This window comes from Staurois parvus, unplaced genomic scaffold, assembly GCF_062004578.1.
Source record: "Staurois parvus isolate SC_StPar_1 unplaced genomic scaffold, SC_StPar_1.0 ptg003259l, whole genome shotgun sequence".
Taxonomy (NCBI): domain Eukaryota; kingdom Metazoa; phylum Chordata; class Amphibia; order Anura; family Ranidae; genus Staurois; species Staurois parvus.
In genome coordinates this window covers 56,263-70,913 of record NW_028321055.1, presented here as the reverse complement: position 1 = coordinate 70,913, position 14,651 = coordinate 56,263, and the positions used below count along the sequence as shown (strand labels likewise).

The following is a 14,651-nucleotide window of genomic DNA, read 5'->3' as shown; positions in this document are numbered from 1 at the left end:
TAGCAAAAAGTAAAACATTTTTTTATCAAAATTGTTGGTTTTTTTTTTTTATAGTGCAAAAAATAAAAAATGCAAAGGTGATCAAATACCACCGAAAGAAAGCTCAATTTGTGGGGGAAAAAAAAGGATGTAAATTTCATTTGGGTGCAGCGTTGCATGACCGCGCAATTGTCAGTTAAAGTAACGCGGTGCCGTATCACAAATAAAAAATGGCCTGGTCAGGAACCCTCTGGAGGGCGAGGGGTTAATGATTAAAATAGTCGCTGAATTTCAGCTTTAAACATCTGGCATATACTCATTCATTTTAACCACCTCCCTTCCTGCCGTTGTATATAAACGGCTGGATGGTGGCAATGCAGGGGCGGGTGGCCGTTTAAAAATGGCCTCCCCGCCCCCTGCTTGTGTGTGCTCCCTGGAAGAGCACAGCAACGCGATCCGGTGCCCGCTGTGTCCTTCAGACACAGTGAAACACCAATCCTCATACGGGACCTCTGTGCAAGGTCCCAATCGTGATCACTGATTGGCCAATCCGTGATCACATGCAGAGTAGTAAGCAAGATGTCACTTCTGACATCATTGCTTACAACTTGTTATATCTGTGAATGATCACAGAGGTCACATGGTACAGGGCTATTCACAACAGCCTTGTACCATGTGACAAGATGTGACCAATCACAGCTCACACAGTATTTCTCAATGGCTGCAAGAATGCAACCAGAGAGACGGAGAAATGATTGCTTTTACAGCCTTTTATGGGTGTAAAAGCAATCAGTGTAAATAAAAAAAAAAAAAAAAAAAAATCATCACCCCCCCACAAGTAGTACAGTGTCACCATGGTGACACTGTACTGTAAGGGTGACAGTATATAAAAATATTTTTAAAAATTATAATTTTTTGGGTTATAAACTAAATTTGGGTTTTTTTTTTTACTAAAAAGATAACTGAATAAATTTTGGCCAAGATTTATGATGAAAGAAAAACACTTTTTTTTTTTTTTAATTTTTGGACTTTTTCATTTATATAGCAAAAAAAAAAAAAAATCCCAGCGGTGAATAAATACCACCAAAATAAAGTTTTATCTGTCTCAAAAAAATGCTAAAAAATTCATATGGGTACAGTGTTGCACGACTGCACAATTGTCATTCAAAGTGCGACAGCGCTGAAAGCTGAAAATTGGCCTGGGGGGGGGGGGGGGGGGGGGGGAAGGGGGTGAAAGCGTCCGGACTGGAAGGGGGTGAAAGCGTCCGGACTGGAAGGGGGGGAAAGCGTCCGGACTGGAAGGGGGGGGGAAAGCGTCCGGACTGGAAGGGGGGGGGAAAGCGCCCGGACTGGAAGGGGGGGGGAAAGCGCCCGGACTGGAAGGGGGGGGGAAAGCGCCCGGACTGGAAGGGGGGGGGAAAGCGCCCGGACTGGAAGGGGGGGGGAAAGCGCCCGGACTGGAAGGGGGGGGGAAAGCGCCCGGACTGGAAGGGGGGGGGAAAGCGCCCGGACTGGAAGGGGGGGGGAAAGCGCCCGGACTGGAAGGGGGGGGGAAAGCGTCCGGACTGGAAGGGGAGTGAAAGCGTCCGGACTGGAAGGGGGGGGTGAAAGCGTCCGGACTCTAAGGGGGGAAGCGTCCGGACTGGAGGGGGGGGGGGAAGCGTCCGGACTGGAGGGGGGGGAAGCGTCCGGACTGGAGGGGGGGGGGGGGGAAGCGTCCGGACTGGAAGGGGGGGGGGAAGCGTCCGGACTGGAAGTGGTTAAAGGCCCCCAAAATTCATATTTACATAAACAATGCCCGCACGTGTTACTTGGTTGTTTGATATCAATGACAACAAATGTACAAACTTGTATTTATTTCAGTCGCTGGGAAATGTACACGGCTTTAAATTTTCAATATAAACAAAACTATTCTCTCCACCTTTAGAGAAACCGATTGTCAGATATTAGAAATGGACTTCGGCCTTAACCCCGATCCCTCCAGCGGCTGCAGGATTCTGAGCTTGCTGAGACTTGTGGTTCCTCCAACAGCAGGAAAAGCGGCGGACTGTTCAGTGGGGAGTTATAGTGCTGATCATGTCAGAGTTTCTCAAATGGAAACAAATGCTTCTCCTCCCCCTTCTTCTCCCTCTTGGTCTTCCTCTTCGCTTTCCCTTCCCGCAGTTCCTCGGCCTGGCGGTTTTGAGGCCAAGAGATGGCGGTGTCCTGAGCTGGGGTCTCGGATGCTGGTTCTTCCTCCTCGTCAGATGAGAATCCTTCCCCAGATGCTGCGTGTGGATGATCTGCATCCTGTTATAAGACAATGACCAAAGTGACAGGCGGGATGGGGAGGGAAAGGCATCGTGTTCACTGCAGCCTGGAGGTTAGACCGGTGATGGACAGGTCAGTAATAAATGGAAGCAGAGTAAACTAGACCTACGATGTCTGACCGTACACATCGCCACGTAGACCGCCCGCGGGGGGCTGCTGTAGGAAACACGACATACGGGTACGTCACTGCCTACCACATGGTGCACGTACACAGCAGGAGCCTGTCAGTAAGTCACAGCCAATAACTCATGGATGGGACCTGCTCATCGGCTGTATCCAATCACAGCCCAGAGCTCTGTGTTGGTGAACAACACAGAGCTCTGTATGAAGGGAGCAATCTATCAGTCTCTCATCTCTGCAAAGCACTGCCAAATGCTCCCTGTGCTCATCATTCTCCCCAACACCCCACCACTGCCTGCAGCCCCCTGGCTCCCAGCAATGCCCCCCCTCACCCATTCTCATCATTGTGCACCCCCCCTTCCCATTCTCCACATTCTGCCAAATAACTCCCCACCCTTTCTCAGCACTGACACCTCCCCCTCCCAATTGTGCCAAATGACCCCCCCCCCTGCCACCCATTCTCGGCACTGTCCCCCCTCTCCCCATTCTCAGCACTCTGCTAAATGACACCCCTGCCACCTATTCTCAGCACTCTGCTAAATATCCCCCCACCTATTCTCAGCACTGCCCCCCATCACCATTCTCAGTACTCTGCCAAATGATCCCCGCCCCCCCCCACCCATTCTCAGCACTCTGCCAAATGATCCCCACCCCCCCCCCCCCACCCATTCTCAGCACTCTGCCAAATGATCCCCCCACCCATTCTCAGCACTCTGCCAAATGATCCCCCCCCCCCCACCCAGTCTCAGCACCCTGCCAAATGATCCCCACCCCCCCCATCCATTCTCAACACTCTGCAAATGATCCCCACCCCCCCACCCATTCTCAGCACTCTGCCAAATGATCCCCACCCATTCTCAGCACCCTGCCAAATGATCCCCACCCCCCCACCCATTCTCAGCACCCTGCCAAATGATCCCCACCCCCCATCCATTCTCAACACTCTGCAAATGATCCCCACCCATTCTCAGCACTGTCCCCCCCTGCTCCCTTTTCTCAGCACTGTGCCAAATGATCCCCACCCCCATTCTCAGTACTCTGCCAAATGATCCCCACCCCCATTCTCAGCACTCTGCCAAATGATCCCCCTGCCACCCATTCTCAGCACTGTCTCCCCATCCTCAGGCCCAATGCACCACTCTGCCAGACCCCCACCCCCCTGCTCTCAGCACGTTGCCAAATGCTCCCCCCCAACACACACACTTTTGATAATAGCGTAAGTCATCTACTGCCTAAAACTCTTGAAAAATCAGCAAGAAAACTCCACTGCTATTGCGTTCCACCAGTTCCTGCTCACCGAGATGTTCATATCCCTCCATATTGAACAATATTTTACAGATCTAATAGGGAGAGAGAGAAAACTCTAAAATCTCTCTATACACATAAGGCCAAAGAATTGCTCCCATTCCACCCATTCCATCCATTCCATCCATTCCATCACTCACCTTCTTGCCATAGCGTGCTTTTAATCTCTCCCGGATCAGAAGTCCCTTGATCAGCAGCTTCCAGTTCCCAAAAGCTCGCTTTTCCCGCTTCTGCAGCACAAAAACAGGTCATGTGGTTTTATGGCCGACTCGGCCCTAGAAATATCACCACCATTGTGTGCCAGTTGGCGGACTATTCATATTAGCAGCAGGAGAGCTGCTGGGGAACCCAGGCAGTGGAGGGGAACCAATGCTGGCCTACGGAGATGGATCTGTTTTACGGCAAAGACCCCGCTCATCGACTCACCTCCTTCTGCTTGCGCTCGATCTCAACTTGTTCGTTCTCCCAGGCGACCAGCAGGATGTCCTTGTGCTCCTCGCACGCTATGTAACCGTCCGTCCTGGAGAACAACAAAGCTCACATGACACGAGGGCAATACGACAGCTTGATGAGAGCCGCCACACACATTACAATCTTCTACTACAAGACAATTTCTTATGTTTTTGATTGTAAGACACTTTCATGCAGGGTTGTCACACAGAGCAGGAAAAAAGTTAGGTAAAGGTGACCCTCCCTCCTCCCCCAGCTACAATCACTAACTATGCTGCAGGAATTTGGTGCAAATCCCAGCTACGATCGCTAGGTACGCTGCAGAAATTTGGTACAAACCCCAGCTACAATCGCTAGGTACGTTGCAGGAATTTGGTACAAACCCCAGCTACAATCGCTACAGGAATTTGGTACAAACCCCAGTTACGATCGCTAGGTACGCTGCAGGAATTTGGTACAAACCCCGGCTACGATCGCTAGGTACGCTGCAGGAATTTGGTACAAACCCCAGCTACAATCGCTACAGGAATTTGGTACAAACCCCAGTTACGATCGCTAGGTACGCTGCAGGAATTTGGTACAAACCCCGGCTACGATCGCTAGGTACGCTGCAGGAATTTGGTACAAACCCCAGCTACAATCGCTAGGTACGTTGCAGGAATTTGGTACAAACCCCAGCTACAATCGCTACAGGAATTTGGTACAAACCCCAGTTACGATCGCTAGGTACGCTGCAGGAATTTGGTACAAACCCCGGCTACGATCGCTAGGTACGCTGCAGGAATTTGGTACAAACCCCAGCTACAATCGCTGCAGGAATTTGGTAAAAACCCCGGCTACGATCGCTAGGTACGCTGCAGGAATTTGGTACAAACCCCGGCAACGATCACTAGGTACGCAGCGGGAATTTGGTACAAACCCGGCTACGATCGCTAGGTACGCTGCAGGAATTTGGTACAAACTCCGGCTACGATCGCTAGGTACGTTGCAGGAATTTGGTACAAACCCCAGCTACAATCGCTAGGTACATTGCAGGAATTTGGTACAAACCCCAGCTACAATCGCTACAGGAATTTGGTACAAACCCCAGTTACGATCGCTAGGTACGCTGCAGGAATTTGGTACAAACCCCGGCTACGATCGCTAGGTACGCTGCAGGAATTTGGTACAAACCCCAGCTACAATCGCTGCAGGAATTTGGTAAAAACCCCGGCTACGATCGCTAGGTACGCTGCAGGAATTTGGTACAAACCCCGGCAACGATCGCTAGGTACGCAGCGGGAATTTGGTACAAACCCGGCTACGATCGCTAGGTACGCAGCGGGAATTTAGTACAAACCCCGGCTACGATCGCTAGGTACGCTGCAGGAATTTGGTACAAACTCCGGCTACGATCGCTAGGTACGCTGCAATAATTTGGTACAAACTCCAGCTACGATCGCCAGGTACGCTGCAGGAATTTGGTACAAACCCCGGCTACGATCGCTGCAGGAATTTGGTACAAACCCCGGCTACGATCGCTAGGTACGCTGCAGGAATTTGGTACAAACCCCAGCTACAATCGCTGCAGGAATTTGGTACAAACCCCGGCTACGATTGCTAGGTACGCTGCAGGAATTTGGTACAAACCCCAGCTACAATCGCTGCAGGAATTTGGTACAAACCCCGGCTACGATTGCTAGGTACGCTGCAGGAATTTGGTACAAACCCCGGCTACGATCGCTGCAGGAATTTGGTACAAACCCCAGCTACGATCGCTAGGTACGCTGCAGAAATTTGGTACAAACCCCAGCTACGATCGCTAGGTACGCTGCAGGAATTTGGTACAAACCCTGGCTACGATCGCTAGGTATGCTGCAGGAATTTGGTACAAACCCCGGCTACGATTGCTAGGTACGCTGCAGGAATTTGGTACAAACCCCGGCTACGATTGCTAGGTATGCTGCAGGAATTTGGTACAAACCCCGGCTACGATTGCTAGGTACGCTGCAGGAATTTGGTACCAACCCCGGCTACAATGACAGCGGGCCCTTCAGCCTTACACAGGGTGTGAGTAGCCACCGTGGAAGTCGAATCCGGTGATGGCCGGGACGCAGTCGATGTCCAGCTTCCTGGCCACGCGGTGCAGGTTAGGCACTTGCAGCTGGACGCAGCCGATCGGCATCATGCACGGCTTGAACAGGTAAACGTTTCCAAACTCGTTGCGGGGAACCTGCAATAAAAACGAAGAGCGGAGAGCATTTCAGGGAAGTCGGACAAGACGATCGACAGTCTCCTTCAGTGGGACCCGGGACACAGCGACTCACCTTCCCGTCCACAGCGACAGGTGGCTGATACTCCTCCGTCTGCCAGGGGCCAAACAGGGCAAGGTCATTGCTGTCCCTCTTCTCTGGATCTGCCATACGGGCTTTCCTCGCTCGGTTGGAGTGTCCTTTCACCATCTGTGCAGCAACGACAACCAGAGAAACGCTGACACCCAGCAATGGACTTTGGCCGCACAAGGAGGACTTCGTTTATATATGCAAGTTAAAGCGGAACTCCAGATAAACGTCACAAATAAACACACAGATGACATACATTGATGGGTGCTGCTTTACCAGCCAAAGAATTTGTATTTCTATCCATCCAGCCCTGAGATTTACACAGCTATGCTACACAGCACTGGCACAGCAGAAGACGTGATTTTTTTTTCTCAGCTGTAGTTAACCACTTACTATCCCCCCCTATAGCAGTGATACTGCTGGAGGGCGGCATTCCTGTGCAAAATCATGTATGTCCAGTATCTCCCAGCAGTGAGTCCACCCCTCCCCCACATACAGTTGTGTTCAAAATAATAGCCGTGTGTTGAAAAAAGTGACTAAAGCTGAAAATCCTTCTAATCCTTTTATTTCCATCCACACAAATGCATTGGGAACACGACACATTCTATTCCAAATCACAACATGAAGAAAAATACATCAAATTTGTGTTGTTCCTCTAAAAAAATGGAAGAAAAGTGAATATTAGACGGTTCAAAAAAATGGCAGTGTTTGTATTCTTCTTTACAAACTCCAACATTCACTATATAAACTGAGAAATGTTTGAAGATTTTGCTTTCCTTTGAATGACTTCATGAATATTTGGTTGTAGTCGCACTGTTTCTGAGAACTGCTGTACATCTGTGTTGCATGGAGTCCCCCAACTTCTGGCCCCTGTGATCAGGTATTCCAGCCCAGGATGATTGGACCACATTCCACAGTTCTTCTCTATTTCTTGGTTTGGCCTCAGAAATTGCATTTTACATGTCACCCATATATATATATACACACAGTTGTGTAGAAAATACTAGCTGTCAGACATCACTAACCGGATCAATCACTGTTTTTGGTGGAAATGATATTTCTACATGGCAAATAATTTCCTAGCAGGTGTAGTAGAGTCATAGAAATCCAACAGACCCGACAGTCATGACATGCGTGCTGCTGATTCTGTGTCATTGAATCACTCATTAAAAGAGGCGTGTTCAAAATAATAGCCGTGTGGAGTTCTATTAGTGAGGTCATTCATTCTTTGGTGGCAATTATTGCCCTTATTTAAGGAAGGAAGGCAGCAAATGTTGTACATGCCGGTTACAGTGCATTTCTCTCTGAAATTCTGAGGACAATGGGTCGTTCCAGACATTGTTCAGAAGAACAGCGTACCTTGATTAAAAAGTTGATTGGAGGGGAAAACATATAAAGAAGTGCAGAAAATGATCGGCTGCTCAGCTAAAATGATCGCAAATGCTTTAAAATGGCAACCAAAACCTGAAAGACGCGGAAGAAAGCGAAAAACTACCATTGGAATGGATAGAAGAATAGCCAAAATGGGGCGGACTCAGCCAACAATCAGCTCCAGGAAGATGAAAGAAGGTGTGACGTTCCCTGTGAGGACTCAGCCAACAATCAGCTCCAGGAAGATGAAAGAAGGTGTGACGTTCCCTGTGAGGACTGTTACAATTAGAAGACGCCGATGTGAAGCCAAGCTATCTGCAAGAAGTCCCCGCAAAGTCCCACTGTTGGGAAAAAGACGTGTGCTGAAGAGGTTACAATCTGCCAAAGAGCACATTGACCGGCCTAAAGAGAAATGGCCCAACATTTTGTGGACTGATGGAAGTAAGATTGTTCTTTTTGGGTCTAGTGGGCGGAGACAGTTTGTCAGACGACCCCCAAACACTGAATTCAAGCCACAGTACACTGTGAAGACAGTGAAGCATGGTGGTGCAAGCATCATAATATGGGGATGTTTCTCATACTACGGTGTTGGGCCTATTTATCGCATACCAGGGATCATGGATCAGTTTGAATACATCAGAATACTTGAAGAGGTCATGCTGCCTTATGCTGAAGAGGAAATGCCCTTGAAATGGGTGTTCCAACAAGACAACGACCCCAAACACACCAGTAAACATGCAACATCTTGGTTCCAGACCAACAAGATGGACGTTATGGAGTGGCCAGCCCAATCCCCGGATCTTCATCCAATAGAAAACTTGTGGGGTGACATCAAAAATGCCGTTTCTGAGGCAAAACCAAGAAATAGAGAAGAACTGTGGAATGTGGTCCAATCATCCTGGGCTGGAATACCTGATCACAGGGGCCAGAAGTTGGGTGACTCCATGCAACACAGATGTACAGCAGTTCTCAGAAACAGTGCGACTACAACCAAATATTCATGAAGTCATTCAAAGGAAAGCAAAATCTTCAAACATTTCTCAGTTTATATAGTGAATGTTTGAATTTGTAAAGAAGAATACAAACACTGCGATTTTTTTGAACCGTCTAATATTCACTTTTCTCGAATTTTTTTAGAGGAACAACACAAATTTGATGTATTTTTCTTCATGTTGTGATTTGGAATAGAATGTGTCGTGTTCCCAATGCATTTGTGTGGATGGAAATAAAAGCTATTAGAAGGATTTTCAGCTTTATTCACTTTTTTCAACACACTGATATTATATTGAACACAACTGTATATATATATATTTGCGGCACAGTAGCTATGTAGTTAGCACTTCCCCCTGGCAGTACTCGGGTCGTTGGCTCGAATCCCAACCACAACACCACCTGCCTGGAGTTTGCATGTTCTCCCTGTGCCTGCGTGGGTTTCCTCCAGGTACTCTGGTTTCCCCCCACACTCCAAAGACATGCTGGTAGGTGAATTGGATTCTGTCTAAATTGTCCCTAGTATGTGTATGTATGAATGTGAGTTAGGGACCTTAGATTGTACACCCCTTGAGGGTTAGGGACCTTAGATTGTACGCCCCTTGAGGGTTAGGGCCCTTAGATTGTACGCCCCTTGAGGGTTAGGGACCTTAGATTGTACGCCCCTTGAGGGTTAGGGACCTTAGATTGTACGCCCCTTGAGGGTTAGGGACCTTAGATTGTACGTCCCCTTGAGGGTTAGGGACCTTAGATTGTACCCCCCTTGAGGGTTAGGGACCTTAGATTGTACGCCCCTTGAGGGTTAGGGACCTTAGATTGTACGTCCCCTTGAGGGTTAGGGACCTTAGATTGTACGCCCCTTGAGGGTTAGGGACCTTAGATTGTACACCCCTTGAGGGTTAGGGACCTTAGATTGTACGCCCCTTGAGGGTTAGGGACCTTAGATTGTACGCCCCTTGAGGGTTAGGGACCTTAGATTGTACGCCCCTTGAGGGTTAGGGACCTTAGATTGTACTCCCCTTGAGGGTTAGGGACCTTAGATTGTACTCCCCTTGAGGGTTAGGGACCTTAGATTGTACTCCCCTTGAGGGTTAGGGACCTTAGATTGTACGCCCCTTGAGGGTTAGGGACTGATGTGAATGTACAATATATATGTAAAGTGCTGAGTAAATTGATGGCGCTATATAAGTACCTGAAATAAATAAATACCTTGTAAGGCACCTCTCCCAGCCGCACCACCCGGGCGTCCTTCAGCCAGGTGTCTCTGGAGTGCAGCGTCTGAACACATGACCTGAAGGACAGATCACAATCGAGATTCACATCAACTGTAGGAAAGCTGCTGCGCACATCATGTATTACTACTTCCAGGAACGAGGCAAATATGCTACGTGGCCAATAGTATGTGCATGTCCTGGGATGTGCAAATCAGATCGCCCAACTCCGGGGACATGCAGTTCCAGGCACGTGTTTTGTTTTTTTTTGCATTTAGCCCTGCTGCGGGGAAGCAGCAAGGTGACTATATGCAGTGCAATTTTCATGTCTTCCTAGAAGAGTGGAGGATGTTAGAGCTGCAAACGGGGCCGCCATCAGCGGGGCGGGGCAACCCAAACATATGTAAGGGGCCCGGGCAGCTGGCCCCAACCAACCAGTTGTTGCCTGGTTCCGCCACTGTGTGGGGGCCCTCCACCCATTGGTTCTTATAGTTTTGAGTGCCGTATGCACACAGCAGACCGTTCTCAGCCACAGGGAGACAGAGGCCGCCATGTCGGGAGGTGGAAACCGGAGGAGAAAGTCAGAAATGCGCATGTTTTGGATCAAAGGCACAAAGCAGGTTTACAATCCAAACTTTTGAAATTCATTGCATTCCACTATTTATTTCCAGGAACTTTTCAATATATATTTTGATGTTCATTACAAGAAACAGATAAAGAGGAATAAACGAACAGAACAGGACACTATGTATGGAAATTTCATCTGATGAATACAGAAGTATTACAGCCTCACATTGCAAACGTATTGCCCATGCAGCTAAACTGAAGACGCCGAACGGCCCATTATTTTTAATTCTTTGATTTTACAACATGATTGAATTATGTTCACCATGTCCATGTCTACCTTTTTCATGATCCATGAGATCAAAAATACTTTATTGCATTCACCAATGTAGTGATAAATGACTCCGCATAGGATTAATTACAAACCATCTTTGGGCAGATTTGCACAAGTCAACTGCCATTTTGTTTTCTGTGCAATCCAAACGCACACGTTCCGGCGTTAAAAATGGTGGTGTGTATAAGTGGGTGCTGCAGCGACCGTCGGCTGGAACCAAACAGAATCAGCGAGGGAGAATGTCACCAGCACACCGAGGATCACCAATACGGGTCCAAAAGTTTTAATCAACGATCACATAGTTACAGCAAGGCAACGTTTCGGAGTTTCATAGGACCCCTTCATCAGGCGTGGCGACATTTTCCCTTGCGGATCAAAGGCACAAGATGCTTCCTTGTATGAATTTTTAGAGGACGCTTGTTCCTTTGATCCAACACATGCTTATTTCTGCCTTAACCCCTCGCCTACCAGGCACTTATACCCCCTCCCTGCCTACAGGGCACTTATACCCCCTCCCTGCCTACAGGGCACTTCTACCCCCTTCCTGCCTACAGGGCACTTTTACCCCCTTCCTGCCTACAGGGCACTTATACCCCCTCCCTGCCTACAGGGCACTTATACCCCCTTCCTGCCTACAGGGCACTTATACCCCCTCCCTGCCTACAGGGCACTTATACCCCCTCCCTGCCTACAGGGCACTTATACCCCCTCCCTGCCTACAGGGCACTTATACCCCCTCCCTGCCTACAGGGCACTTATACCCCCTTCCTGCCTACAGAGCACTTCTACCCCCTTCCTGCCTACAGGGCACTTCTACCCCCTCCCTGCCTACAGGGCACTTATACCCCCTTCCTGCCTACAGAGCACTTCTACCCCCTTCCTGCCTACAGGGCACTTCTACCCCCTCCCTGCCTACAGGGCACTTATACCCCCTTCCTGCCTACAGAGCACTTCTACCCCCTCCCTGCCTACAGGGCACTTATACCCCCTTCCTGCCTACAGGACGCTTCTACCCCCTTCCTGCCTACAGGACGCTTCTACCCCCTTCCTGCCTACAGGACGCTTCTACCCCCTTCCTGCCTACAGGACGCTTCTACCCCCTTCCTGCCTACAGGACACTTCTACCCCCTTCCTGCCTACAGGGCACTTCTACCCCCTTCCTGCCTACAGGGCACTTCTACCCCCTTCCTGCCTACAGGACACTTCCACCCCCTTCCTGCCTACAGGGCACTTATACCCCCTTCCTGCCTACAGGGCACTTATACCCCCTTCCTGCCTACAGGGCACTTCTACCCCCTTCCTGCCTACCAGGCACTTATACCCCCTTCCTGCCTACAGGGCACTTCTACCCCCTTCCTGCCTACAGGGCACTTCTACCCCCTTCCTGCCTACCAGGCACTTATACCCCCTTCCTGCCTACAGGGCACTTATACCCCTTTATTTACCAGGCCAATTTTCAGCTTTCAGCGCTGCCGCACTTTGATTGACAATTGCGCGGTCATGCAACATTGTACCCATATGAAATTTTGATCATTTTTTTCTCACAAATAGAGCTTTCTTTTGGTGGTATTTAATCGCCACTGGGCGCTTTACTTTTTGCGCTATAAATTAAAAAATGCAAAATGGTGATGGGTACTGATGATGGGTACTGATAGACGGCACTGACTGGCATCACTGCTGGGCACTGACTGGCGGCACTGACTGGCACAACAGCTGGGCACTGACTGGTGGCACTGACTGGCAGCACTGCTGGGCTGCACTGGTGGGTGGCACTGGTGGGTGGGCACAGGTGGGTGGCACTGCTGGGCACAGGTAGGTGACACTGCAGAGTGGCACAGGTGGGTGCACTGCTGGGTGATCTGCTGGGCACAGGTGGGCGGAGCTAGTGGGCGCACTGCTGGGCACAGGTGGGCGGAACTTGCGGGTGTCACTGCTGGGCACCGATCATCAGGGCACTGATCATCAGTGCCCTGATGATCGGTGCCGATCCCCGCTCTGACAACTGCCGGTTCTCGGCAGTACTTTCCTCACGATCTGAAAGCGAGAACTGGCACTTGCATTTCCCTGTGATCAGCGTGTCATTGGACACCGCTGATCACGTGGTAAAAGGCCGCTGTGATTGGCCTTTTACCACATCACGTGATCAGCTGTGTCCGTAGGACACAGTGATCACGGAGATCGCCGGGTGCGCACCCCCTGGGGCGCGCAGGAGAGCGCGTTCTGGGAGGACGTCATATGACGTCCACTCAGAACTGGCCGGCCGCGGTGCAGCCATCATTCGGCTATCTGCGGTCGGCAACTAGTTAAAGAATGATATTGGTATTATAGCCCCAAAGGGTAAGCAGGGGGTTCATATATATATATATGGACAATTAATGTGCTGGAAGTATAAGTCTATGCACTGTAGTGTGATGTATATTCTAAAAAAAAAATGTGGGTATTTTTGATACAATTTTAGACTGTATTGCGGATAGCTTTTCTCTTCCCCTGAAGAAGCCCAGGATGGGCGAAACATGTCGGGAAGTATCATCTGTACACCACAGGAGACAGTCAAGCGCTTTGTGATTGTTAAGTCTGCTGTAACCATTCATATTACATTTATTATATTGCAGTTTACCAATTCTTAAAATATGATGACTGCATTAGTTCTTTTTTAGGCTTTCTTTCCTTCTGTTTTCACCTGGTGATCCAGCCAGGAAGTTGTTTTTTCAAAAGAACAAGCTCTCTTGCAGATGTATCAAGTACTGGCTTGAGACAAACACTGGCAGTGGTGCTTACAATGATCCGTTTTATTTATTTATGTAAAACCCAAAAGGAACAAAACTGTTTGCTGTAACTGCTTATAAAGTGTGAACTGAGCTTCTCCCATCCTATGGAACTCTCTACCCCAATCTGTCCAGCTGTCTCCTAATCTATCCACCTTTAGACGATCCCTGAAAACCTCTTTAAAGAAGTCTATCCTGCTTCTGCCTAGTAAACTGCCATTTATTTCCTCCATCAGCTCACCCCCCCCCCCCCCCCCCCCCACAGCTATTGCCTTTTGTATCACTCAACCCTTCCTCCTAGATTGTAAGCTCCCAGGAGCCGGGCCCTCTGCTTCCTCTTGTACCAAATTGTATTGTAACTGTACTGTCTGCCTTCATTTTGTACAGCGCTGAGCACACTGTTGGCGTGATATAAATCCTGTATAATAATAATAATAACTAAAGTTTGGCTTCAATTTGTTAGTGTATCTAAATCTGCTAATACATTTAACACCTCCCCTCCCTCCCCAGACGGACAATGCTGCTATCCAAGGATGTCCCTGTGCTCCTTCGTCCAGAGTGAGGGCGCTCTAATACAGGAGGTGCTTTATTGGCCAGATCACCGGATGAAAACAGAGGGGAAAAAAAGTGGTTAAACTGAAGGACTTGGACAGCCAGTGGGTGGATTTGGTTGGATGGCCAGTGGGCGGGCCCTGGGGAATGTTGGTGGTCAGGCCCAGGCCTAAGGCTGTGTATGGGGCCCCAAAATTTTTGATGGCCTTCCTGGCTGCAAAGAGGGCCAACTGCATATTAATGGCCCTGGTTGTGGAATGGGATGTCCAACAAGTTCATATACTGTAGGTGTGATGGTCAGGAGTGCACAACCTTGGGCCATATGGTATCTTTTTTTGTGCCTTTACAACAAAACAACAGTTCTAGGCTTTTGCCCACG

At 49.2% G+C, this 14,651-nt stretch overlaps 1 protein-coding gene across 3 annotated transcripts in view; it reads right to left on the bottom strand.

Moving 5' to 3' along the window:
• Window positions 1-1,820: 1,820 nt before the first annotated feature.
• The window catches only part of XPC (XPC complex subunit, DNA damage recognition and repair factor), a 41,159-nt gene continuing 28,328 nt past the window's right edge, over window positions 1,821-14,651 (bottom strand). For 2 of the 3 annotated variants that reach the window (XM_089667452.1, XM_089667453.1), the window contains 6 exons: window positions 10,056-10,137; window positions 6,471-6,605; window positions 6,207-6,376; window positions 4,141-4,234; window positions 3,855-3,944; window positions 1,821-2,268 (listed from right to left, as the gene is read on the bottom strand). In XM_089667452.1, the coding sequence (XP_089523578.1) occupies window positions 2,059-2,268; window positions 3,855-3,944; window positions 4,141-4,234; window positions 6,207-6,376; window positions 6,471-6,605; window positions 10,056-10,137 (781 nt within the window). In that variant the 3' untranslated portion in view covers window positions 1,821-2,058. Of the gene's footprint in view, window positions 2,269-3,854; window positions 3,945-4,140; window positions 4,235-6,171; window positions 6,377-6,470; window positions 6,606-10,055; window positions 10,138-14,651 lie in introns of those variants that run through there. The other variant, XR_016310735.1, reaches the window with a different exon arrangement.